Source organism: Oculina patagonica, chromosome 1, assembly GCF_052425735.1.
Source record: "Oculina patagonica isolate OP01 chromosome 1, crgOcupat, whole genome shotgun sequence".
In the NCBI taxonomy this organism is placed as follows: domain Eukaryota; kingdom Metazoa; phylum Cnidaria; class Anthozoa; order Scleractinia; family Oculinidae; genus Oculina; species Oculina patagonica.
In genome coordinates this window covers 22,344,297-22,372,164 of record NC_135758.1, presented here as the reverse complement: position 1 = coordinate 22,372,164, position 27,868 = coordinate 22,344,297, and the positions used below count along the sequence as shown (strand labels likewise).

At 41.1% G+C, this 27,868-nt stretch overlaps 3 protein-coding genes and 1 pseudogene across 7 annotated transcripts in view; all 4 read right to left on the bottom strand.

The window, feature by feature from the left end:
* LOC144634236 (uncharacterized) overlaps positions 1 to 27,868 on the bottom strand; it is a 140,269-nt pseudogene that overhangs the window by 72,761 nt on the left and 39,640 nt on the right. Inside the window, exon 3 of the transcript XR_013567176.1 lies at positions 8,659 to 8,733. The product of XR_013567176.1 is annotated as an uncharacterized LOC144634236 (transcript). The remainder of the gene's footprint in view (positions 1 to 8,658; positions 8,734 to 27,868) is intronic.
* LOC144636644 (uncharacterized) overlaps positions 1 to 27,868 on the bottom strand; it is a 68,442-nt gene that overhangs the window by 26,831 nt on the left and 13,743 nt on the right. The window lies entirely within an intron of this gene.
* Positions 40 to 27,851, bottom strand: LOC144633872 (uncharacterized). 2 transcript variants are annotated; one of them, XM_078492890.1, is made up of 2 exons: positions 27,754 to 27,851; positions 40 to 4,064 (listed from the first exon to the last, which is right to left on the bottom strand). In XM_078492890.1, the coding sequence occupies exon 2, from the start codon at positions 3,854 to 3,856 to the stop codon at positions 77 to 79; it is 3,780 nt and encodes a 1,259-aa protein (XP_078349016.1). In that variant the 5' UTR covers positions 3,857 to 4,064; positions 27,754 to 27,851; the 3' UTR covers positions 40 to 76. The 2 variants fall into 2 exon arrangements, with proteins under 2 accessions (XP_078349016.1, XP_078348948.1); XM_078492822.1 differs by lacking the exon at positions 27,754 to 27,851 and adding an exon at positions 9,293 to 9,422.
* On the bottom strand, positions 9,593 to 12,087 carry LOC144641811 (uncharacterized). 2 transcript variants are annotated; one of them, XM_078500837.1, is made up of 4 exons: positions 11,959 to 12,087; positions 11,633 to 11,707; positions 10,770 to 10,955; positions 9,593 to 9,829 (listed from the first exon to the last, which is right to left on the bottom strand). In XM_078500837.1, the coding sequence occupies exons 3-4, from the start codon at positions 10,913 to 10,915 to the stop codon at positions 9,646 to 9,648; spliced, it is 330 nt and encodes a 109-aa protein (XP_078356963.1). In that variant the 5' UTR covers positions 10,916 to 10,955; positions 11,633 to 11,707; positions 11,959 to 12,087; the 3' UTR covers positions 9,593 to 9,645. The 2 variants fall into 2 exon arrangements, with proteins under 2 accessions (XP_078356963.1, XP_078356970.1); XM_078500844.1 differs by lacking the exon at positions 11,633 to 11,707 and having other exon boundaries at positions 11,959 to 12,074.

Sequence of the window (27,868 nt, the reverse complement as noted above, 5' to 3'; positions counted from 1 at the left end):
AACATTGTACAATGAAAAGTAAGAGTAAAGTAGAGTCCTTTGTCTGAATTACAAATGCGAAATGTTTTAAAAGAATTTACTTTTCTTTTTCAAATTTAAATGTCACGTTATCTCCAATGAGCATAAACGGTGCCCACTCGGAAACCTTGGCAAAGCCGTTATTTCTCATCCACTTCATGGCCTCCTGAAGAGACTCACTGGCACTTTCCCCACGAACAAGGTGTTCATAGAAGCGATGCATCAGCTGCTCTGTCGCTCTGTCTTCTATGGCCCACAGTGCCACCAGTACTGAACGTACACCGGATCCTAAGAACGCTCGAGCGATTCCAACCACTCCCTCGGCTCGGATCTGTCCACGTCCACTGTGACAACAGCTAAGTACCACCAGCTTAGCTCGCAGTCGAACTTGCGAGATGTCAGACATTGTCAATAAGTAGTCTTTTTCTTGTGGAATACTTTTAGTGAGGCCTGGAGGGGAAAGTGCAATTTCTCCTCTTTCAGCATTTCCATGTGCAGCAAAATGTATCAGACTCCCTGAATGTAACCTTTCAAGTACAGCCTGCTTGGTTGCGCATTGCCCTAACAAAGGCTGCACGCTTAGCAGTTCTCCAATCATTTCTGCTTCCTTTCTTGCACAAGGCAGTGGTTTAAAGTTCTCAACACGTCCCATGTAACGCACCCGGCCAACCACAGGATCACCCACTATCAGTGCACCAGTCTGACTATGATAATCAGCTGGACTGTCCTGAATAAGCTTGAGAGTTGTCAATGAAGGAACGATGCGAATCCTGAAAGTTGCTGATAAATACTTCCCGCCTTCATCACTTAACGCTGCAAATGGAACTTGGTTCAAGGACCGATTAGGAACAATGATGATTTCTGGTTCATCAAGTAAGTCAGCCACAGAAGCGATGAGCAATTTGTAACACAAAGAAAGACTCGATTCGCAATTTTCAATTTCTTCATCGTCTTCCTCTACAAGTCGCAAAGCTCCGAGGCTCTCTTCTTGGAATGATTTCAGTTTTGGCTCAATGACATTTAAAGATCGATCTTCGCAACTTTCCTCGGGTAAAATACCAAAGCTGCGGAAGTTTTTATCAAAAAAATCAGCCAAATTGCCAACCAATCCGGCACCAACAATGTTTTCATTTACTGTTATTCTTCGAAAACGAATGACTCCGCTTGTTTTGAGAATCCACAAAAACACATCTTGATCAAAATAAGAAATGTACAGACAAACGCAGTTGCTTTCTTTCTTTATAATATTCTCAATGCCAATCCACGATTGTGGATTAGCTGAGATTTCACTTTCAACGGAGTACTGAGTCGCCATTAAGTCTGCTAGGGCTCTCCCGCGTGCTAACTCTTCGACATAAAGAGCATTGTTAGGGTTTCCAGTAAGACAAAAAAATGCACTTAGTAACCTGAAGGGAGAGTTCTGGACGTCTGAAAACGATATTTTAAATTGATCGTTGTCTTTCAGAAAACCGCGCAAATTCTCACTTTTGTTAATACTCTGAAGAAGATAGCTAAGCATTTCCTCGTCGTTCCCTTGAAATAACTTCAACAATGCTAGGTTACAAAGAAGTTGAAACTCTTGGTCACGGTGTCCAATGTCTTTACTAATTGAAAGTGCCGTAGAGATATAACCTTCAGCCATAATATATTCACCGAGAGATTGTAACACAGTTCCTAAGTTTCCGTATGATGATGCTTCTCCTTCTCTGTTACCAATTTCAATTCTGATCGCAAGTGCTTTCTCGAGATATTCTTTAGCTTTGTCATATTCACCAAGCGAATGAAACACATTTCCTAAGTTTCCGTATGATGATGCTTCTCCTTCTCTGTCACCAATTTCAATGCTGATCGCAAGTGCTTTCTGGTGATATTCTTTAGCTTTGTCATATTCACCAAGCGAATGAAACACATTTCCTAAGTTTCCGTAGCATGACGCTTCTCCTTTTCTGTCACCAATTTCAATTCTGATCGCAAGTGCTTTCTCGTGATATTCTTTAGCTTTGTCATATTCACCAAGCGAATAAAACACATTTCCTAAGTTTCCGTAGCATGACGCTTCTCCTTTTCTGTCACCAATTTCAATTCTGATCGCAAGTGCTTTCTCTTGATATTCTTTAGCTTTGTCATATTCACCGAGAGAACGAAACACAGTTCCTAAGTTTGCATATGATGATGCTTCTCCTCTTCGGTCACCAATTTCAATTCTGATCGCAAGTGCTTTCTCAAGATATTCTTTAGCATTTTTATATTCACCGAGAGAACGAAACACAGTTCCTAAGTTTGCGTATGATGATGCTTCTCCTGCTCTGTCGGCTATTTCAATTTTGATCACAAGTGCTTTCTCAAGATATTCTTTAGCTTTGTCATATTCACCAAGAGAAGCAAACACAGTTCCTAAGTTTCCGTAATTTGTTGCTTCTCCTTCTCTGTCACCAATTTTAATTCTGATCGCAAGTGCTTTCTCGTGATATTCTTTAGCTTTGTCATATTCGCCAAGAGATTGAAACACAATTCCTAAGTTTCCGTAATCTGTTGCTTCTCCTTCTCTGTCCCCAATTTCAATTCTGATCGCAAGTGCTTTCTCGTGATATTCTTCAGCTTTGTCATATTCACCAAGAGATTGAAACACAGTTCCTAAGTTTCCGTAATCTGTTGCTTCTCCTTCTCTGTCCTCAATTTCAATTCTGATCGCAAGTGCTTTCTCGAGATATTCTTTAGCTTTGTCATATTCACCAAGAGATTGAAACACAGTTCCTAAGTTTCCGTAATCTGTTGCTTCTCCTTCTCTGTCCCCAATTTCAATTCTGATCGCAAGTGCTTTCTCGTGATATTCTTTAGCTTTGTCATATTCACCAAGAGAAGCAAACACAGTTCCTAAGTTTCCGTAGCATGACGCTTCTCCTTTTCTGTCACCAATTTCAATTCTGATCGCAAGTGCTTTCTCTTGATATTCTTTAGCTTTGTCATATTCACCAAGCGAATAAAACACAGTTCCTAAGTTTCCGTAGCATGACGCTTCTCCTTTTCTGTCACCAATTTCAATTCTGATCGCAAGTGCTTTCTCTTGATATTCTTTAGCTTTGTCATATTCACCGAGAGAACGAAACACAGTTCCTAAGTTTGCGTATGATGATGCTTCTCCTGCTCTGTCACCAATTTCAATTTTGATCACAAGTGCTTTCTCAAGATATTCTTTAGCTTTGTCATATTCACCAAGAGAAGCAAACACAGTTCCCAAGTTTCCGTAATCTGTTGCTTCTCCATTTCTGTTACCAGTTGCAATTTTGATCGCAAGTGCTTTCTCGTGATATTCTTTAGCTTTGTCATATTCACCAAGAGATTGAAACACAGTTCCTAAGTTTCCGTAATCTGTTGCTTCTCCTTCTCTGTCCTCAATTTCAATTCTGATCGCAAGTGCTTTCTCGTGATATTCTTTAGCTTTGTCATATTCGCCAAGAGATTGAAACACAATTCCTAAGTTTCCGTAATCTGTTGCTTCTCCTTTTCTGTCACCAATTTCAATTCTGATCGCAAGTGCTTTCTCGTGATATTCTTCAGCTTTGTCATATTCACCAAGAGATTGAAACACAGTTCCTAAGTTTCCGTAATCTGTTGCTTCTCCTTCTCTGTCACCAATTTCAATTCTGATCGCAAGTGCTTTCTCGAGATATTCTTTAGCTTTGTCATATTCACCAAGAGATCGAAACACAGTTCCTAAGTTTCCGTAGCATGATGCTTCGCCTTCTCTGTCACCAACTTCAATTCTGATCGCGAGTGCTTTCTCGAGATATGCACATGCATTTGTGTAATCAGAGAGAATAGAGTATGCCTTGAACATTGTTAAATAGATAGCAGTGGTAATTAAATTGACAAGTTGTTCCTCTTTTTTCAGTACTTCATTATTGAGATAAAGCAAACATTCTTTGCATATCTCGATGGCTTTTAGAGCACGACCAGTGTTGAGAAGGAAAGTAGCAACAATGAAGCCGATAGAGATGGCTTGTACAAGGCCTTCTATGTCATTTATGACGTCCTCTTCTATGAGCCTTGTAAAAATAAAATAAAAATCAAGTTTTATAGTGACTCAAAATAATGATGTGTTTGTGTTTTATTTAAAATTAGTATTGCAAATCTGCTTGTTGTTTGTTTTCATGTATCTAGACTAAAAGAAATCAATACAGGATGGCACACTATAAAAATCAACTGAAGCTAACTGAGGCAATATAGCACAAGAATAAGAATTTTTGAGAAAAAATACTCCTAAGATCTTTGATTTCGTAACAGTGAAACCTGTATTAATTTAAGCGGACCCAGTAAGTCTCCCAATATTTTGTGGCCATATTTTCTGTTAATCAATCCTGTAGATTTATATGAAGCGGGCACCTCTATTAACTGGACACCTGCGAGGGTTTCGTGGGTATCCCCTTTATACAGGTCTCACTGTACTTGCTGCAACATTGCAGAAGTTAAATCCAGTTGCAGACATTTTTTTACAAGAATCAAAGATCTCTTCGAGATATCGACTGTTTTGCACGTAGTATGAGTTGAAAGTTTATCCTGTGCATTGTTCTTCGAACTTATCATTACAGTTGCTTTGTAGTATAGTTTAACAATTTCTTATCTTCGCGGAGGAAATATTTGTCAGTCGCGAAGTTGTTTACACTGTGGATTGGTTGAAAATGGTAAACTTGTCGATTGCTTTTTTTCTAAATACAGTTGAACCCCGGTAACTCGAACTCGGATAACTCGAACTAACTTCCAATTCCCTTGGAATTGACCCCACTTTTCAGTCATTTTTACTCGGTTAACTCGAACTCGGATAACTCGAAACCCCCGCTAACTCGAACTAAATTTCGTTTCCCTTGAACAGAATTTGGGTCAAATTTACCCCGATAACTCGTATTCCGGTTCTTGCAACTTGCCACGGTTACCCATTGATTAGAGCAACGAACAGATCACGTATTTGACAGCCATTTTCCACTCTTAGCATAAAGAATGTATGGTCGTGTTCAGAAAAATCAGTAAACTATCAATTATTAACTTGGCATATTAAATATTAAATCGACCCCGCTAACTCGAAACCCCCGGCCCGCTAACTCGAACTGTTTTTCGTTTCCCTTCAGAGTTACCGGGGTTCTACTTCCTTTCGAGTAAGAATGATCTACTCGGTTTAATGTAGGGTTCCCGATAAAGGTTACGCACGACAGAAAATTCACGAAGACGTGCAATTGTCCCGAGTCCCAGATATTCCGGAATGTGTGTGTCTGTAAGAACGTAACCTGCGATCAGGCTTTCTTTTTTTTTTTCGCGGCGAAGGGAAGGCGAAAAAAAGGAAAGCCTGATACAATTACTTGTGAAGTCGTCTGCCGCCCCCTAATTTTAAAAAGAATTTGTCAACGTCGTCGAGAATGTCGGCGATGCCATCAGATAAGCATGATTAGCGCCTTCAAATTATAGTTTTACTCTCACAAACGTTTGTTGAATAACCCTTTTGAACGAGCTGATCGGATGGTTTTTAAAATTTGTTTTCTGCAAAGGCTGATTTTGTGTAAGGCTCAGGTTAGACATTTCAAGGTTGTAGTTTTCGTCACTGGCACGATCGTCTGGCGTCTTTGGTGGTGTGATGTAATAATCTTCGACACCATTGGTGATAGATCACGCTCTTGCCGAATTCCGTCGGAAGCACCGCCAAAACATCTTTTCTTTCACAAACTATTCGTCGAATACACTCGCTTTGTTCGTCTTTAAATGTTTTGTGAACAAAACTCTTGAGAGATTTTCTAAAATCTAGAAGAACTCGCTCTCTACTTCATTCCGCTCGACACCCGCCATGATAACAATCTACGCGTGATATTTTTGGACCGGAAATTAGACTTGAACTCAATTAGCCAATCAGGATAGAGTTTTAATGTTGCCGTTTGTTTTCTGACCAATCAGAAAAAAGTCCAGATTCTGGACTTTTTACAGACGACTCGACAAGTAATTGTATCAGGCGTTCATTTTTCCGTTGACCCCTCCGCCGCGAGAAAAATAACGCCTGATCGCAGGTTAGTAAGAACGCGAAAAAGTGATTTAGCTTGATTTACTCGTGTTAACCCTTTAACCGGCAATCGTACATATGTGTACGAAAAACACCAGCAGTGATTGAAAAAACTCTAGTTTTTACATATCTGGGCACATGATAGTAATGACTGCTTTTTATGGCAAAGTGATAATTTTCATAGCTTTAAAAGCCAACTAACTGACTACAACTCTTGATTTCTGTTGCATATGGTTGTTTGTTCAGCAGCAAATCTGAAAATGCCTGTTTTCTACGTAACAGGACAACAACAAAAAACACACATCTTTGCCTCCATTTTTTTAATGAAAAAATAATTCTGACTTCAAAAATATACATTTGCAGCAAACTTCAACCCTATTCCCTTCCGTTCACCAAGGAAATTTCCCATCAATCATTCAGCAGACTCAGCAATTACTATTCGATTAGAGCTATGCTTGCAAACCTGTAATTTCCTCGTTGGTGACCGAAAGGGATGCTTGGGAAAAACAGTCATGGCGGCGGCATGAAAGGCTTCCTACCTTTATTCCATATATTTTTTATTCCATATATTTTTTATAAGTGTCGAGCCACCCAATCCTGCCGGCAAAATGTTGCACCGATTGCATTCTTTGGAAGTCAGAACTCGTCCAAAATGCCTTGGCAGGTCTTGGAATCCACCCACAGAACGGCCAGAGAGACAACTTTACCCATGAACCGCCATCTTTCGATTCGAATATTTCTGGCGTTCCAATCAAGACAAAATCATCTCTCACCTCTGGTTTCTTTCAGATGCTGGCCTCTACCCACCATTCTAGCTTAATGATGCCAGCCTGGGGGCTTCTGCAGTGAAAAAAGACTCGAAAAATCACTTATAAACACAAAACGAGCCAAATCCAAGCCCAACAGCTCGCCTACAAAAGATGCAACTGCCGACTACTGACGTCACAATAAAAATTTGAGCCCTCGGTGTTTCGAAACAGCACACATTTTTACTTGAACTTCTTATATGCAATCACGAAGTTCTACAGAATGTTTAAGCCCAGAAAAAACCTTTAGAAAGTCACAGAAATCTGACGGTTAAAGGGTTAAGTCACGCAATCAATTGTCACGAAATTTAGTGCCTTAGGTTCAGGTGTAGGTTAAATATTAGCGCCGCTTAAGTGCGTTTTATAAACTTCGTTGCCTTCACAGGGAGCAGAGGAGCCAAATTCGACCTCTGTAAATATTAAAATGTTCGATCTATTTCGTAGCGCTTGTCGGTTAAACCAGCGGGAATCCTGTTGCACTTGGCGTTTCCGTTCGTTGCCCGAAACCCACTGCGATTACGCAACAGAAAGAGTTTCGCGCTGGCTTAACTGTCGCGTAAACAAAAAGATCGGATAACGTATGACAATAGCCTGCGAATACAGCCGCCTCTCTTCGCTCCCGAAACGGGCTAGTATGACAAGCGCTGCGAAATAGATCGAACATTTTAATATTTACAAACGTCGAATTTGACTCCTCTGCTCCCTGTGATGCCTTCGTGCGTTTAAAACTGTTCAGGCAAGAGGGAGGACAATCGGTAACCTTTAGTAATTTCGTTTCGCTTTTAATTCGATTGTTCAATGTTCTCAGTTTCTCTTGCGTTTGTGTATTTTAATATGTTTTGGTTTGACGTTATCAAAAAACTGGATCACTGTAAATCGTAATAATTAAATCCATTTGACCTTTTCGCTACGGCTCGAGTCATACAGTTGGTAAAGTATAGGGTAAATTTGTAACGTTTATCAAGACTACAGCACCACCTGAAATCATGTGCACATCGGCCGCAACGCTTTCTATAGATCGCCTTTCAGAAACACGTGCGTTGAGATAAGAAAGCTGACATGCGATGTATGATTTGGGCTAGTCACGTTTTAAAAATGTTATATAACGTTTGTAAATTTGATCACCCACAGCGGAAAGTAATCCCTTGAGAAATTAAAATATTCCCTTGAGAAATTAAAACAGTCCCTTGAGAGTAGACAAGAATGTGGTTCAAGATAGGACAACTTATCCACTATTCTCCTTTTCTTGCTTGTAAACAAGCAAAAAAATCGAAAAAGGCGTGCAAAGATACAGTATAATGTGTAACAAGTTTATTATTGTTAGCTAGCGCGCATGCATGGAGTGTTCGCAAACAACGAAATTTTCAGCACCAAGGAGTTTTTAAATTCCTTGACTCAAAGAAGTCAGTACTTAAAAGTACTGACTTCTTTGAGTCAAGGAATGAACCCAGAAGTCAAATGCGCTTCTTCATGGCATGCATGAGAGACTTCTCATCAAAAACGTCAAATGGTAATAATGCTAAAATGAGAGCTTTACAACTCTTATTTCTTTGAGAGCTTTACAACTCACTGGTAAGAGTGAAGCATGCCCTAACTTGAGTGAGCTTTCATTCGCGTGACCTGGTCTCGCGTGACTCACTGTTAGCAGTGAAACAAAAACGACAATAAAAAACAGTCGCGCGACTCATGCAAATCTCTCGCTGTAAATTCTAAGTATTTAACGTGGGCTATACATGCACAGCTATCATTCACCAACATCTTACGGTTTGAACTAAGATAAATATATAAACTTACCGTGTACCGTTTCCTTATCTCCTGGTAAAAGTGAAACCAAAAGTGACAAACCGAAATAACACTGAGGGACTTTCCCTGAAAGACAAACGCCAGACAAAGACAAATACAAATTGAAATTGAAAGCGACCAAATTTCAAACGTTGTACAAAACAACCTAGCCGTCGAATCCAACGAAATACATTCTACTAAAATATTTTACATGCTTTTCTTTCTCTATCTTTGTTAATAAATACAAACAGGTCAGTCCAATACACTTGGAAGTTATTTAGATTTTGTGGTCGGCTTATTAATCGAATTTGCATCTCAGCTTCCTGTCATAGAAAGATCGACGCGACTTGATCTGAAGGCAAATAAGATAGCGAAAGAAGAACCGATTTTGCTCAGTCTGTTACAATTCTTCATTCTAATTTCGAATCACGAAAGCTTTTGAAGTTACTCACTTCATAATGCACGAATTTATAATCAATTACATGTTTTCGCTTTTCAATCGATCAATGGTTACAATCTAAAGTTTGCGATTGAATATTACTTTGGTTTATTGGTGCCGTGGCTATCAAAAACGTACTATAGAGTATAAGCTTATTCCAAAATGGTTAAGATAAAGGCCATACAATGCAAGGTTAGTTGTACTTACCACGGCGAAGTTCGCTCTGGAAAGCGAAACAACGAAACACTCGCAGGGGTTCTCGACACATTCTGAGAAAGTACACTGATTATCATATTACATGTAAGTCACGCATTTCACACAAGATTGGCGGGATGCGGGATCGCACAAAAATCGAGGCGCGATGCGGGATACTAGGATATAAGAACGGGTTCACTACAATACCCTCTAACACACAAGAACTGAACTTGAAACAACTCATCTTTTTTTTAATAAACTAGTATTTACATATTTACATTTATTCTCCATGGAATTTTCTGAATCCGCACAAGTCACACATCTTCTTTGATTTTTACGAGCAAGTTCACAAGACTTCTATTTCCTTAAAACTTAGTTACAACTGTGAAGTAATGATTTGGAAGCGAGCAGATAGTCCATTCTTCTACTGGATTTGTTTTTAGAAACTGACCAAATCGACAGGCCTCCTGTTTTAGTTTTAACGCTGCCAGGTCCATTTCACACACTGATCTCTGCCTTTGAAGGCTGATCTCGTTGCGTTGAAGAAGTCTGTAAAGAAACAAAAAAAAAAACATAAAGTGATTAGGCAATCATACTTAGGTAACTTCCAGCTCGGTCACGTTGTAGGATGTGGTGCGAAACACATTAGACAAACAGTTTTATAAAGTGACTTTCCAGGGCGTTTTACATGGTCGCCCATTAAAAAAAAATTCTTTTTATAGAAGAAAGAGTAGGACTATGCGCCAATGCTTGCGGAAAATTGTGGGTCAGCATTTATCCTTATGATTGGTTTTTACTTTATTCATTAAATACAAGCAGCCTCTTCAATTCGAAGCTGAAAAACCAACAAACAAAGAATAACAGGGCCCCTGACAATAAACAACATCAAAGTCGCCGGGGGAAAACGACCGCGCGAGACTAGGGCGAAACGTCTTGTTCCCAAATCAAATTTCATGCGGCCGACCATTCTCGTCCCCATGACATAGCCCTTTCGTTTTTCCTAGCCGGCTTGGCACGAGAAAACGGAGGGCTCTGGGGACATAGGATTTTTGAATTAATTCAAATTTTTTTAATTGGCTGTTTGGAACAAAGAATTCCTAAACGGAAGTCGAAAACATACGACTCTCTCATACATTCTTTTGAAACGTCATGACTGCATTCATGAAGACCGGAAGTCCTAGAATCTAGGACTGAAAATCCTGTGTCCTCAGAGCCCTTGGTTTTCTCGTGCCAAGGCCTAGCCGGCTAAGAGAAACGAAAGGGCTATGGGGACGAGAATGGCGGCCGACTGCTTCACCGCGGTCAAACGTCTCAGGCTGTCAGGCAGCTTTTCTTTCTATTTCGGCGAATTTCTTTTATATTGAAGTGTTAGTTTGAGAAAGCAGACATAAAATAGTAGTCTCTGTCAGTCTATTTTGAAATTACTCGGTCGTTTAAAAGTTACACTATACAAGATACAAAAGGTTATTAAATTATACACTAATATTACTTAAAGTTCCTGTCCAGAAAGTAACACCTCTCCTCTGTAACATTAACTGCAACTTCCTCATGGAAAAGCTTTCGCTCCAAAACGTGAACCTCTTCCTCTATGTTAGTCGCTGTACAATCTGCATGGGCTGTCTCGGTGTCAGACATTGAGTCATCGGAGGGGTAACTTTCACATCGATCGAGTATCCTATGGGAAAGTGAAAAGAAAGAGTTCATTATTATTATATCAATTTAACCAACTTAAATTTTAAACAGTGGAAAAGAGGGTGTTAGTTAAAATCCAACTGATCTAGAAAACATGGCCATCCCAAGGAAAGCTAGCGTAGCAGAGGTAGGCCTAGGAAGAGTTGGAGAAGAACAGTACAGAAAGATTTGTTGGAGCGTGGCCTCACAACAGGAGCCATAATCGGGGACTCCTGCTCACAATCGAAACAGCTAGACAACAGGCAGAGTACCGGCAAATGTGGAGATCCCTGACGGAAGCCCCATGTGCCACCAGGCACTCTGGGTCCTGAAGAAAAAAGATCTAGAAAACAAGACAACGGTCCAAGCTAATTAAAAGCTTTTGTTGTCCTTTAACGTCGTTCCCAGGGTCTTTCTTTCCCCGCTCCCCAGTCCCCAGAGCGAGAGAAGAGAAGTGGCTCTCTTCTCTCGTTTTGGGGCGCGGGGAGAGAAAGACCCTTGGAACGAGGCTCGTTTTCCTTATTGTCGAGCGAGCCCCAGCGTTGATCGATTCCGGCAACCGGCGAGGTCTTGGCACCAGTGCATATTCTTGCTAGGCCTGAACGACCCTTTTCGTGATAAATAAACGAGAAAAATGCGTAGGTACCCTTGGTGTGGAAAGTCCTTTTAGCGAACACTTACTCATTTTCAAGCTGCAGTTGTTCCTGGAGACGAGTAATACACTCCGCTGCTTCTTTCAATTGTTTTCTCAGTTTTCTGTTTGACAAAAACATTCTATTAGGAGAAGAAATCTGAATATCTTTTTACAGCAAAAAGCGTTTGCGTTAACAAAGGGGTTAAGAACAAAACAAAACGAACACAAGAAATAAATATTTTGAAATCTGAATGCTTTGTTTTTGCAAAAATCAAATGCGCTGATAGGGAATTGCTGTAAAACATTTTGACTTCCGGGACTTTTATTTAGAGGAAAAAAAAAACTTGACTGGATCTCATTAAAGTTCACTTACCTTTTGTAATCTTTTTTTCGCTTTTCTCTTCGACTTAAATGAACTCCAAGATAGTCCCATTTTCAATTTTCTCACGTTGTCTTTTTAAACAAAATTCAAGCGCTTCATAAAACACGGCTAACAAGACGCTCTCTTTGCGAATGAAGAGTCTTGGATTGTGACATAACAAAGGAGAGGAAAATGCGCGCGCTGTAATAAACCAATCAGATTCAGTTTTATAAATAACAGTCATCTGAGCGCGGGGAAACGACATTAACCTTAACAAGAATTTTCCTCTTCTGATATGTTTTACAAGTGACGCACAAATCTACTTTTTCACCGAACAATTCTTAAAAGCGTGTGAGACGATCTTCGATCTATTTATAAAATGCCTAATATATATGACTGAATTTTTGAAAACCGTGTCAGCAACACAAACCTCTCACTGGCACTTTGCCAGCAAAATCAAAGGCATTTTCAGTCAATCAAGCAAAGTCAAGCAGTCACTGGCGAACAAACACACTCACCTGAGTTTTGCCCAGCTGGATCACTGCCGCAACCTAACCTTGTTGCCTAACCAGGCCAGTTCTGCTGACGAAAACCAAAAAAGACCAAAAAATCAGTTTTTTAGTCCAAGTGTCCACTTTTTGAACCCACCCCACCCCGCTGGGTTATGAGACCTGCTGGTTGGCATGGTACCACCCTGTAGCCTGAAGCCTGGGCTGCATGCCAAAACCCTTCAAGACACCAAGCCCCCTGCTTTTTCAAGCGCCAGGCTGGCCTGACCCCTGGCTATCGCCAGGCGACAGGCGAAAAAGTTTTGCTTCAACCGGAGACCATGTTTTCAAAAATCCAGTCATATGTTGGCAGGTAATGCCTGGAATTGCACTGACAATCACTGTTTGCCCAGCTGACTTGCCCGGTGCCCGAGCCTGGCTAACGGTAGGTCACAGCCAGCTGGAAGCAGGCATTCCCTGCCAACATTGTTGGCATGTAATGCCTGGAATTGCACTGACAATCACTGTTTGCCCAGCTGACTTGCCCGGTGCCCGAGCCTGGCTAACGGTAGGTCACAGCCAGCTGGAAGCAGGCATTCCCTGCCAACATATGACTGAATTTTTGAAAACCGTGTCAGCAACACAAACCTCTCACTGGCACTTTGCCAGGAAAATCAAAGGCATTTTCAGTCAATCAAGCAAAGTCAAGCAGTCACTGGCGAACAAACACACTCACCTGACTTTTGCCCAGCTGGATCACCGCCGCAACCTAACCTTGTTGCCTAACCAGGCCAGTTCTGCTGACGAAAACCAAAAAAGACCAAAAAATCAGTTTTTTAGTCCAATGGTCCACTTTTTGAACCCACCCCACCCCCCTGGGTTATGAGACCTGCTAGTTGGCATGGTACCACCCTGTAGCCTGAAGCCTGGGCTGCATGCCAAAACCCTTCAAGACACCAAGCCCCCTGCTTTTTCAAGCGCCAGGCTGGCCTGACCCCTGGCTATCGCCAGGCGACAGGCGAAAAAGTTTTGCTTCAACCGGAGACCATGTTTTCAAAAATCCAGTCATATAATGGCAGGTAATGCCTGGAATTGCACTGACAATCACTGTTTGCCCAGCTGACTTGCCCGGTGCCCGAGCCTGGCTAACGGTAGGTCACAGCCAGCTGGAAGCAGGCATTCCCTGCCAACATATGACTGAATTTTTGAAAACCGTGTCAGCAACACAAACCTCTCACTGGCACTTTGCCAGGAAAATCAAAGGCATTTTCAGTCAATCAAGCAAAGTCAAGCAGTCACTGGCGAACAAACACACTCACCTGACTTTTGCCCAGCTGGATCACCGCCGCAACCTAACCTTGTTGCCTAACCAGGCCAGTTCTGCTGACGAAAACCAAAAAAGACCAAAAAATCAGTTTTTTAGTCCAAGTGTCCACTTTTTGAACCCACCCCACCCCCCTGGGTTATGAGACCTGCTGGTTGGCATGGTACCACCCTGTAGCCTGAAGCCTGGGCTGCATGCCAAAACCCTTCAAGACACCAAGCCCCCTGCTTTTTCAAGCGCCAGGCTGGCCTGACCCCTGGCTATCGCCAGGCGACAGGCGAAAAAGTTTTGCTTCAACCGGAGACCATGTTTTCAAAAATCCAGTCATATGTTGGCAGGTAATGCCTGGAATTGCACTGACAATCACTGTTTGCCCAGCTGACTTGCCCGGTGCCCGAGCCTGGCTAACGGTAGGTCACAGCCAGCTGGAAGCAGGCATTCCCTGCCAACATATGACTGAATTTTTGAAAACCGTGTCAGCAACACAAACCTCTCACTGGCACTTTGCCAGGAAAATCAAAGGCATTTTCAGTCAATCAAGCAAAGTCAAGCAGTCACTGGCGAACAAACACACTCACCTGACTTTTGCCCAGCTGGATCACCGCCGCAACCTAACCTTGTTGCCTAACCAGGCCAGTTCTGCTGACGAAAACCAAAAAAGACCAAAAAATCAGTTTTTTAGTCCAAGTGTCCACTTTTTGAACCCACCCCACCCCCCTGGGTTATGAGACCTGCTGGTTGGCATGGTACCACCCTGTAGCCTGAAGCCTGGGCTGCATGCCAAAACCCTTCAAGACACCAAGCCCCCTGCTTTTTCAAGCGCCAGGCTGGCCTGACCCCTGGCTATCGCCAGGCGACAGGCGAAAAAGTTTTGCTTCAACCGGAGACCATGTTTTCAAAAATCCAGTCATATATAGAAATGGTTGAAAAATAACGGAACTGCTATCTTGCAATGATATCATAATTATACTGGCGCGCGCATCAAAGCGCGCACTATGCTTTGAAATCAGCCAAACAAGAAATAACACGCAAACTGCGGTGATCAACATTACGAACAACCGTATTGTTGGAAAGTCCGTAAAATCGACCATTCACAGAGCTCGTACAATCGATATAATGAAATAATAAAAAAGGTAAAGTCTGCATATGAGCCTAGTGGCCCATCAGACCGGAACTTATCCCAGGTTTCGTACCATGGAGCGACTAGGAGTGTTTTTACTCCCCCCTGGATGGGATGCTAATCCATCGCAGGGTTACCCACCAGCATTAAATTTGCCAGTACCCATTTATACACCTGGGTGGAGAGGCACTATGAGAGTTAAGTGTCTTGCCCAAAAAGAAAACGCAGCGCCCCGGCCAGGGCTCTAACCTGGACCGCTCGATCCGGAGTCCAGCGCGCAAACCATTGGACCACCGCGCCTCTCATTACAATAGTTTACCATTCTCACTCATTAATTATGCCGCTCATTGTCCGGCGTGGATAAGATATGGGAAAAGATTGTGGCCGAGGCAATGAGCGACTGGGTGAGAAAGCACTACAGCTGTGTATTACGTCGCCGAAGGGGAGGTGGGAGGGTCGAAAATTCGTTCGGACTTCCCGGCTTGCGTATCTCTTTCGAAATGTCCCGAAACTAAGCAAAGAGATCTTTAAATACCGCGATTGTGCACATGCTGATTAGGCATTGCATAATACAACTATCTATAAACAAACAGGGTTATGTCATCCACGCACTTGTGAATTCCGCGTCATAATTATGAATGAGAATAGTTTACCATTCTCACTAACCACGAGAGAGGCCCAACCCAGCTAGTGGGGTTACTTCCCTATACCATATCATAGCATGTATTTAGATCGTGGCTTATAATGAGAGTGAAGAAAACAGTAAAGAAAACGCCAAGACCTAAGGCGGGCAGAATAACACCAGTAATGGCTACCGAGAAAGGAAAACGTAAGACAAAAACGAAAAAAGAACAAAAGGGAAAAACCCCACTAGCCAAGCCGGACCAGGAATCCGTCGTAAACGGATTATAGGGTGTAACTTAGATTACCCTTCTGATCGCGACAAGGCCAGTGGAGGGGGTGGACTGACTATTTTTTTATTATTATTTTAAAAATGACATAATATTTTGAATTGATAAAATTCTAGCTAGGGGAGAAGTTAAGGATAAACATAGCTCCCGTATAACCCAGGTTGTAGCGTCTAAACGCGGATAAAATGCTTAACTCCGTGGATAAAAACGGCCGACCGGCGAGCTTTTAATAATTACAAACTAAACCTACAGAGATATACAATTGTATATTTAAAGTTCCGCACTGGGATGTGTTAGGTAACAAACCTTACGTTAACCTAACTTGTTAACACTTTAACCTAAGCCCATTAACACTCAAACAGCAGTACCGTATTTTCTTGATTAAACGCCGGGCCCCGAATAAACGCCGGGTCTCCAAGCTGTTTTTGAAAATAAACCCCTTAAACAATTATTAAAGGTTTACTATGCTTTAAAAATAATGTCTAATTATATTGCTGTCAAAAATATTGAATAAAAATCATTTCTTAGAAACACGGGTCTTGAGAAAACTCCTGGAATCAAATAAACGCCGGCCCTATCGGGCCAAGTTTGAAATAAACGCCGGGGGCGTTTAATCGAGAAAATACGGAGCTCTTAAACAAAAGTCCACACATGGCAACTACTGTATTTTTCTAGACATGAAAGCTTATCAATTCCAGACCGATAAACCATAACTAAGCAACTAACACACCAACACTTTAGGGCCGACGCATGAGTGTTGCCAAATACCCTCGATACCCAATTCAAACTTTAAACAAAGACGACGCATGGCTCTTGCCAACTTAGCTCGACACACGAGCAGACTTGAGACCAAAACCGTAGCACGTCGTGAAACAAATTGTGCTAAACAAAGGAGCGAACATAGCTATAGCCGACACACGGCATGTTCCAATTTCTACTCGACATACGAGTGAACATTTTAGCTATAACAGCCGACACACGGCGTCTGCCAATCTCTGCTCGACACACGAGCGACAGAACGTTTTAGCTATTACAGCCGACACACGGCATCTGCCAATTTCTGCTCGACACTCGAGCGACGGAACGTTTTAGCTATTTCAGCCGACACACGGCATCTGCCAATTTCTGCTCGACACACGAGCGAACGTAAGCTACTACAGCCAACACACGGTGTCTGCCAATCTCTGCTCGACACACGAGCGAACATAAGCTACTACAGCCGTAATAAACGGCGTCCGCTAATAAATTACCATAAACAGAACTAGATATAAAGCACACTAAGCGATAAACAAACGAGATAGCAAGCGAAAAAGAAAGCACAAAAATGTTTTAAAATACCTAATAACTGTTGTATACGTTGTCCCGTTTCTCCGGAATGCTGTGAAACTGGAAAAGCGGCAGAGACTGAATATAAGCTGAAATACAGTGTAAGTCCTGTAGTTTAACAGCAGCGGCAGGGTAGGTACAGCCATTAACTTGCTTGGGCTTCGGCGACGTACGGCGAGAGTATAAGAAAATTCGTCCGGACTTCCCGGCTTGCGTATCTCTTTCGAAATGTCCCGAAACTAAGCAAAGAGATCTTTAAATACCGCGATTGTGCACATGCTGATTAGGCATTGCATAACACAACTATCTATAAACAAACAGGGTTATGTAATCCACGCACTTGTGAATTCCGCGTCATAATTATGAATGAGAATAGAATTTCAATAGCATGGAGATCATCGGATTCATAATTATTACAGTAAATGGCGGCTGGTTGAAAAATCGTCGTCGAGAAGACTCTGGGAGCGAGGTTGAGGTCTAAAGTTCTTTTTTTCAAGGAGGATCAAGGAACTACAGGTTCATATTTCCCCGAGAAAATATATGGTTCCGTTTTAAGAGACGACAGCCACGTTTTATACTACCACTATAAACGGCACGCAATGCATGCATGAGAGATAACGTTTTCACAAGGGGGGTCCCAAATAATTTTTAGGAAATTTGTCAAAAAATTAACGTTTTCTTGTAGCGTGACACCCGATATACGATACACCTCGGCTAGCAAGCAAGGTTATCGGTTAATGCTGTCCTGTAATTGTTTACACAGGTCGTTTGTATTGAAAGGATGTAGAAATTTCGTTCTGTTACTGATTCTTATAGAGCTCATCACATCTAATAGAGCTCATTAAATGTAATTTTTTATAAATAGAACTTGTCTCTTGTTTTTTTCGCTTTCTGCCCGGAATTATTTTGGCTTGTGTTTTTCACGGCGGTTTTTAAACTTGATCTCTGTTCACAAAACTTCTACTCATGTAGTTACTTCCAAGTCATATTCCATTCTGTTGATCGGTCGATTTCTCGCAACAGAACCGGTCCACTCGCCTGATGACATTAATTAATGATGACGTCATCGCTTAAAAACGAAACATGGTCACATTTTTTTACCAAGTAATAAAATCGACACTGAATTGTTGAATAAATTGCGCGCATGTTTTGTTGCTCTATTTCAAATCCAATGATGCTTCCTATAATTGTTCTGTCCTGCATAGAATAATGCATTCACAATCCAACATGCAAAGACAACTAAATCACCTTTGTGTAACAATGTGGGGGGGGGGGGGGACTCCCTATAATGGACTACAGGGAAGGCTCTGCCCAAAATGCGTATTCAAGTATAAAAAAGATTGAGAAACGTGCCGTTTAGGTATGTTTAAGGGCCTTTAATTTCACTCTCGGTGTAAAACAACGTTGAGTGCCTTTTCCTCTCTCCATGAGTTCAGAGATTTGAAGGACGAGGGTTTCAAGAGTGTTCTTCAACTCTCAATGAGCGTGGGGAAACTCTTGACGATTCCAAAGGAAAATTTGAGGAAGTTCAAATTTGACGACAGCACAATAAAGTCAAGAACATACGTTTCAGGCTAGGTGAGAGCGAGTTTGAACCCTTTTCAACTCTCGTTCGGTCCTAGCTTAAAGTTTAGACTACATTTTCATTATTTTTTGAGGGAATGCATAGGAATGAAGCTTCACCAACCGAAGTATAGCCAGATATTGTTCCGAGAAAGAGTATCCTTCATAACCAAGTTTTGCTTTCAAGTTTCATTTGCTGAAAACTTTAAATACGGACAGCTTACCGACAGATCGCCGACCTACTACTTAAGGCGAGACTTAACATAAAACTTTAAATACGGACGGCTTACCGACAGATCGCCGACCTACCACTTAAGGCGAGACTTAACATAAAACTTTAAATACGGACGGCTTACCGACAGATCGCCGACCTACCACTTAAGGCGACACTTAACATAAAACTTTAAATACGGACGGCTTACCGACAGATCGCCGACCTACCACTTAAGGCGAGACTTAACATAAAACTTTAAATACGGACGGCTTACCGACAGATCGCCGACCTACCACTTAAGGCGACACTTAACATAAAACTTTAAATACGGACAGCTTACCTACAGATCGCCGACCTACCACTTAAGGCGACACTTAACATAAAACTTTAAATACGGACAGCTTACCTACAGATCGCCGACCTACCACTTAAGGCGACACTTAACATAAAACTTTAAATACGGACAGCTTACCTACAGATCGCCGACCTACCACTTAAGGCGACACTTAACATAAAACTTTAAATACGGACGGCTTACCGACAGATCGCCGACCTACCACTTAAGGCGGAACTTATCATAAAGTTCTTTTTCTGCCGCTTTACATGGTTTTTTTGGAAATATCTCGTTCGCTTTTTAAGCAATGCAAAACCCCTATGCTCATCCCATATGTTTAGGGGTGTTGTGTAGATATTTGGGTGATTTTTGGAAATGTTTGGGAGGAGATAGTTTTTCTTAAAGGAGTTATAAAATTTAGAGAAATAAGAAACATTGAAGATTTGATGTAGAGACGGACACTAGACAGTCCCCTGTCAACCCAGAGTGCTCTTGCGTGGGGGTCATCTGTCTGTTGATGTTCCAAAAACAATTTTCTTTCTTTTATTCCTTTTATAAATTACTATAAATTTCATTCAAATTTATGTTAGGTCCACCCTTAACACGTGCTGCGAATTTTCTGGAGTTTTCCACGCAAGATTGGCGGGATGCAGGATCGCACAAAAATCGCGGCGGGATGCGGGATACGAGAACGTTCAACGGCGGATACGGGATGAAAATACACCGGTGGAAGCAGGATGAAGGCGGGATGCGGGATATGAGAAAGTTCAAAGGCGGGATATGGGATGGAAATACATCAGTGAGAGCAGAATGAAGGCGGGATGCGGGATAAAATTGAAACTGATCGCGGAATGCGGGATAACAAACAGCGAATGAAGCATTCTCTGGAACCTTGATGATCTGTTCATAGAGGAGCTCGTATTAGATAGCACAAAACGCGCGTTGAAAGAAAAAAAATTGAATTGTTTTCTTTCTTCTCCCCTCCTTCCTCAATTTGGGACCAGAAGAGTAACGAGAGACGAGCGCTAAGAGGCAGAAATTAACCAATCATTCACAAGCTGTCAGTTCGATGGATACTATCGACAACGCAAACCTCTGACCGTGGGCTCCCGCCAGAACGAAATTTCCAATCAGTGATATTTAATGATCGAAAAATCACTTGTTCATTCGAAACCAATCGGTAAAATTAGCCCAGTGATATGTGATATGTGGAGCTGATCTTGTTGGTCACGTCACGCGCGGTCACTAAAGAAGACAGATCAGAAACTAGGATAGCAACGCTTTTCGCCATTGGCAAACAACGTCTGCGAAGAGGACTTCTGAGTTGAAGGCTTGCACTATTAAAGATGTATAATTTCCTCACGAAGAAACAAGTTTCTATCATCATCATTAAATGTGTTTTGGGAGTTAACCTCTCAGTTTATTAAGCTTTCTTTCTACAATCTATAGTTTACTGAAAGATCGCATTTTGTAGTCTTTTTCAGGATGAAGGTAAAAGACGGCGTATTCATCTAAATATATAATTTTTAAATAGATTCTTGAAGGTAGGAGAAAGGGGAACAATTTTCTTTGGATGGTATATGAAAGGGGTACATTTTCTGTCAATAATGCTGTGAAAAACGGTAAGGGTTGGGTGGCGCCTCCCCGTATAAGACCAGTTTATTGAGGCCTGGTTTTACTCGCGAAGCAAGCACACCGCAAGCATAACTAGTTTGTGCCAAGTGAAAACGAACGTCGACATACGCATTAACACAAGCATAAGAACTCGATGTTTACTAGTTACGAGGCTCAAATGCTCAGAGGCTGGGAAGTCTGGTACCAGCCGGCCAATGTCGTTAATAGCCTTGTGCTTATAATGCGGTGTTTCGTTTTCACACGGCATAACGCAAATGCAAGCGCAAGCACAAGAAAAGGAAAAATTTTGATCCTTGCGCTTGTGCTTATGTTTGCATCAAGGCCATTTTCACGGTATATAAGAGCAGTTATGCTTGTGTCTGTGTTTGCGCTTGTGCTTGCGTCGCTAGTGAAAACCAGGCTTCTAAGGCTTTTTTCTTAAAAGTACCCTCGGGGCCAGTTTTCAACCCGGCACTTTCGTGCCCTAATACCAGACACTGAACACTTATACCGAGACCTTGATTATTCCAAATATCACTACTATCGAAACTAATAGCATGCAAGGATGACGCAGTGGTGAAAGTTCTCGGCTCCCACCATTGTGGCCCAGGTTGGAATTCTGGATCGTCACATGTCGATTAAGTTTGTTGTTGGTTCTTTTAAGAACCAACAACAAACTCAACCAGACAGCGGAACAAATGGAATAAACGATTTCGCTCATATTTTTCCCATAGATAGGTCCTGGTGAGAAACCAAACGGACCGTAGTTAGTTTTTCCTAATACAGCTTCCTTTCGTAGAAATATGTCAAAAAAGATTTCGCCCCAATTGGGCTCAAAATCCACTTCCGGTTTGACTGATTTTTTTGAAAGTTTGATCGCCTCGCGCGTAATACAGCAGCTGTTTATTGATCATTTAATAATAATTATAATGTTATTAGGTCTTTATTGTATGACTGAGCGAAAAATAAAACAAATCGTGATTAATTTTAGCCTGAAACGGGGATAAATCCAAAGGCAAAATTTGCAAATGAGTAGCGAGCGAAATTATGCAGTAAAACTCTGCCATTTTTTTCTATGTGCGATAACTTAAAATATCGTAAAAACAATTTTTATGGGTTAACTAGACACTTATCTAATAAGATATCCAAAAAAATCTCTGGGGAAAAGGTTTTTAGTGGCCCGCTTTGGCCTGTATTTATCACTAATTTTGTGACAATATATATGCCGTTTTTGCGTGACAGCAATTGCGTGACACAGGTAGTAAACAGCGAATGAAATTATCATTTTCAATGCATGTTTGACGCTTCTGTGAGAATTCCGTCAAACAATCTATGCAAAGAAACAATTCATGTGGTGAACTATTTAAAAAGGTAAAGGCAGTATTAGATTTTTTCCCTTCGCTATTTCTGGAACCTTAGCTTTGCGTGATCTCTACACGCTCTTGATCACAACATGCTAGATGGTTTAGTTCTGTGTTAACTGTTGATCATGCGATCATCCACAAAAAACGATCGTATAAAGGAAAGCATTCTCAGTTCAATTATTTTACGTAATAACGATTCAATATTGTTTGGTTTATTTCTTTCCGTGATCTGAAGGAAACAGCGCAACAATTAAATTATAAGTATTTGTCGAGTGCGATGATGTTGTCGTTGTTGTTTGTTGATGTGTTGTTGTTTCCTTTTTGTCTCAAATTGCCGATATTTTTTCCAATTCATGTCCTTTTAAGGAGAAAACTATAAAGCATAAGAAATTATTGGGGAGAATTGTATACGGCCAATAGATATCAACATTGAAGGTAATACTGAGGATTTTAAACAATTTTATGGTATGCCTTAAGACAGATAAAACATAGCATTGCCTTTCTAAGTTATGTACAAAGTTCTATGTATTTTGTACCCGAATAGTACGTTTCAAGGAACTGAAGCTTCGAATATGATTAGCGCCAGATTTAAACGCAATATTTGCATCAGTACTGAATCCAGTGTCTTTGCGACCTGCAAATTGTATAATTAAATTATTTTTATTTTGATAACAAGTCCTTATCCAATTTCACACTTCGATCGGTAAACACGACTCTTCGTTTTTTGTGGATAAAACAAGATGAATGCTTGTTGTTCTTTTAAAGTCAGAAGTCTTTTGATCGCAACGACAGAAATCGGCCTACGGAGAAAGTTTCGCTATTATCATGCACTGAAAATATAGCACAGCACAAGTCACTCTGGGAGTTTCATGATATGGAGAGTGAAGTAAAGTTAATTCTTGCTGGAGCTACGATTTTTTACACTCCTCAAAGTGTCGACGTAATGACTGCTAAACCCATGGTCTCGGCTGGACAAGAGGAACCTAAAGATGTAGGGTCCCTTAGGAGATACCAAAGCATAAAATCGTCAGAATCGTCAGAGGAAAATGTCCGAATACCGAAGGAAGCTTAAGGGGTAAAGAAAATCTTCTCCAAGTTAATCATGAAAAGAACGGAACATTTGATTCCCGTTGGATCAGGTAGATATCGACATCTCACTCGCTTTTGTCTGAATGCAGGCATTTCAACATACAAATACGTCTGACAGTTTTCCGTCTGTTTCCATAAGGTATGTGCAGCCCGTGCAGATCACGCAGACATGCACAGCACCTCGAGGGGTGGGGGGGGGGAGTACTTGGGATTTCAAGTAATGTAGATAATGGAACCCCCCCCCCCCCCCAAATAAAAAAAATAATAATAAATAAAAATAAAAACCCGAGGGCTTCCAAAAACACTCTAAAAATACCTGGACAAAAACATTTACCCTGAAAATATCCCATGCCGAATTTCTGTCCATTAGATTTCCAGAAAGGAGCAATGATGGTAACACAAATAAAGAAAAAAAAATGGAAACTCAGGGGGAACGCTCGAGTTTATATGCAAAGCAAAGGACTGGAACACCATCGTTCAAGATTAATCATCAGTAAAAAACATTTCTTTGTACTTTATTCGCGAAACTATAGATCCAATGCACCACCACGAATGTTTAGATTGTTTTTTTTTTATTCCCCTAAAAACTCTTCTTTATTCAGAACACCCATAAAATACTTTTAAATAATTTCCTAGACAAACAATTCCCAGAATTAAAAATTTCAAACCCTCAAAAACCCCTTCCATCATTTCTGTCACTTGAAATCCCGAGTATCTCCCTTGGGCACAGCACAGGGTTCTTTTAACAAATATCTGAGAAATGCTCCAGTGACACTTGATGTAAAATGTTATTGTCGGCCCTCGTTATGGGCTCAGCGATAAGCCCCCTCCTCTCCCTACTCCTTTCAGTTTTCTTATCTTCGACAGTTGTTACCTTAACCCCTGCCGGCTCCAGCTATTTTTAGTACAAAATTTCAAGCTTAGTGAAAACTTGCAAATAAGTCGTCTGCTCTCTATCCAATATTTGAGCATTGACAAATTCGTTATACCAGCATTTGGTGGAGACGATTATGTTTATTAAAGTAAGAGCAGTAATCGCATAATTTACATACATGTACGTTGTTGAAAACTTTTAAAATTCCACCCTGCAAGCTCCCCCCCCCCCCCGCAACCTTCTCAACCTTCCTTCAGGCCTTTGATTTGCCGCAGTCAATTGTTGCAATAATCTCACCTCGTTTTGCCCATTTTTAGTGGCACAAACAAAACTATAGCTCTCCATAAAGAGGATACGATTTTTTTGGCAAGCTTTACATTGAAAACAATTGCCTTATCGGCTTATGCAACTGAAACCGCCATCAGTGACCTGACAGCAGGAGGGAGGTTGGCATTCGCCTTTCGTTTCTTTAAAATGAAGTGAGAGGTGGAGTCTAGTTGGCACTGATTTTAGAACAAAATAGTCAGTTTTGTTTTGTCTCCGCTGGATTCACCAGTAGACCGAATTACATGTCTACCGATTTAACGTAAATATATTTGAAAATACTAACTTTCAGCGAACTGTACTAGAACAAAAATAACACTAGATTTAAAAACTAATACCCTACAATCATCATGAATAAACGAACGTTGTGAAAGTAGGGGCATTTTTCAATGTGGACCTAGTATGCCTATTCGTTGTTTTGAGGATTATCTTATGAATTATAAAAAGAAAGGACAATTATTTCCCGTTTAGCAGAGCGCCCAGTGACACTCTCCGTCATGATGGGTGCATGAAAAAGAAAGGTCTTATAACTGAGCCCGTTTGAATTCTTCTGAATTGTCTTATTAAAGGTAGATACACTTTCAAGTGTTTAAAAGCAGACAAAACGTGGTACATTGCCTTGTTTTTAATTTCAGCTGAAGAGTAGTAAACAGCATAGCCAGCTCGCAGGAAAAGCAACACCTCAATGATAGGTTAAATATAAATTCATTATAGGGTAATATAGCAAGTTAAGGCCGCAACGCTTTCTATAGATCGCCTTTCAGAAACACGTGCGTTGAAATAAGAAAGCTGACATGCGATGTATGATTTGGGCTAGTCACGTTTTAAAAATGTTATATACGTTTGTAAATTTGACAAGTCGCGTTTTTATTGAGTGACGCTTTGATCACCCACAGCGGAAAGTAATCCCTTGAGAAATTAAAACAGTCCCTTGAGAGTAGACAAGAATGTGGTTCGAGATAGGACAACTTGTCCACTATTCTCCTCGAAAAAATCGAAAAAAGCGTGCAAAGATACAGTAAAATGTGTAACACTGAAGTTTATTATTGCTAGCTAGCGCGCATGCATGGAGTGTTCACAACAAACAGCAAAATTTTCAGCTCCAAGGAGTTTAAGTACTGACTTCTTTGAGTCAAGGAAGGAAGTCAAATACGCTTCTTCATGGCACGTATGATAGACTTCTCATCAAAAACGTCAAATTATAAATGCTGAAATGAGAGCTTTACAACTCACTGGTAAGAGTGAAGCATGCCCTAACATGAGCGACTTTCATTCGCGTGACCTGGTCTCGCGTGACTCACTGTTAGCGTTCAAACAAAAACCACAATGAAAATCAGTCACGCGACTCATGCAAATCTCTCGCTGTGAATTGGATCTCTGTATAGAGCGGACCGGATGGCGGTGGATGGCGGATGGCGGATGGCGGATGGCGGATGGCGGATGGCGGATGGCGGATGGCGGATGGCGGATGGCGGATGAGAAAAGGCGGATGGGAAAAGGCGGATGGAAAAAGGCGGATGACAAAATGCAGATACCAAAAAAAAAAATTTTAAAAAATATAGAAAGAACTTTTTTAATAACTCAATAACTTGATCAAGTAAATATTAGCACATTCAGTCCAGAAGATGTCTGACGAGATGAAAGAAACAGAGATAAAAAAAACCCCTTGACTTTCCTTTATCATAAGACCGGGGTTGTTACTAAACTGAGATTAAGCAGACCATTTTTTGTTTCCTTTTTTCCCACACAGGCCGCAGTATTGTTTGTGGATGGTTGCTCGACTTTATCACGTAAAACTGGACAGACAAAAAAGCAAACCGTAAATATATCGCACACAATAAAAGGGTTTCTCCTTCGAGGTCGATCTCGAGCCTTAGCGCGAGCTTCAATTTTCCAGCCTGTGATTGGTTCAAAAATTGCAATTGACACCGCTGCACTGAGCTGGGTTTGTCACGTACGCATCAAATTCAAAACTTTTTCGATTTTTTTTAATCTCTGGCGATTTGTACAGTTCCAGCAATGTTTATTTTTAACACTGATTCACCTCTGGGCTACTTAATGTAAAGGCATCTTGATGTAAGTGTTTAAAGCGTTTCTGCTTGTTTAAATTTGTTTATTCCCGGCCAGTTGTAATTTACGGGCTCGCGCTATAAACAACACAGCATCCGCCTTGTTTTAATGCCTTGAATTTTGGTTGAATAAAGTTACTTTTGGTCGAATTCTTCTCTACCATTGTCACTCAGTACTTTGGCGAACTTGCTGTACATCATTGATAGTAAAGAGACTGGACTATCCATGTGTACATACACTAAATGAATTTTGGAAGTTTCTGTCAACAATTTCAGAAGGAAAGAGTCGGTCATCAAGTACGTGTTTAAATCGCGCTACGTTGAATTCTCTTCGCGAAGTGAAAGTTCTTCTTGGCGCGCCGGAGTTTGTTTTGAAAATTTGTCAATTAAACAACCGAATTCTACCAGACGTCTTTCTCTCACACATCCTTTATTGCAGTCTATTTCAGTCTATTTCATGTAAGTCTTTCGCCGCCCTTTGTTTTCAGAAAAGTTTTTCGGAGATGCAATTTTATAGCGACAAAATAAGCCCCGAGAAGTGCTTTCGGGAGCTCAAGAGCTCCCGTAGAATAAAAAGTTTACGGGAAAATTGGCGCGATTTTCTCCACAGGTAACCAAAATCCCATCTCGAGATCGACCTCGAGGGATTAAGAAGATATAGAAATCCTTCATTGTGTGGGATATATTTACGGTTTGCTTGTTTGTCTGTCCAGTTTTACGTGATTAAGTCGAGCAACCATCCACGAACAATACTGCGGCCTGTGTGGGAAAAAAGGAAATAAAAAATGGTATATATCCCCAGTTTAGTAACAACCCCCGTCTGATAAAGGAAAGTCTGAGGGTTTTCAGTTATTTCTGTTTCTTTCGTCTTGTCGGACATCTCCTGGACTGAATGTGCTAATATTTACTTGATCAAGTTATTGAGTCATTAAAAAAGTTCGTTCTATATTTTTTTAAATTTTTTTTTTTTGGTATCCGCATTTTGTCATCCGCCTTTTTCCATCCGCCTTTTCTCATCCGCCTTTTCTCATCCGCCATCCGCCATCCGCCATCTGCCATCCGCTATCCGCCGCCATCCGGTCCACTTTTTACAGAGACCCTGTGAATTCTAAGTATTTAACGTGGGCCATACATGCACAGCTATCAGTCACAAACATCTTACGGTTTGAACTAAGATAAATATATAAACTTACCGTGTTCCGTTTCCTTATCTTCTAATAAAAGTGAAACCAAAAGTGACAAACCGAAATAACACTGAGGGACTTTCCCTGCAAGACAAGCGCCAGACAAAGACAAATACAAATTGAA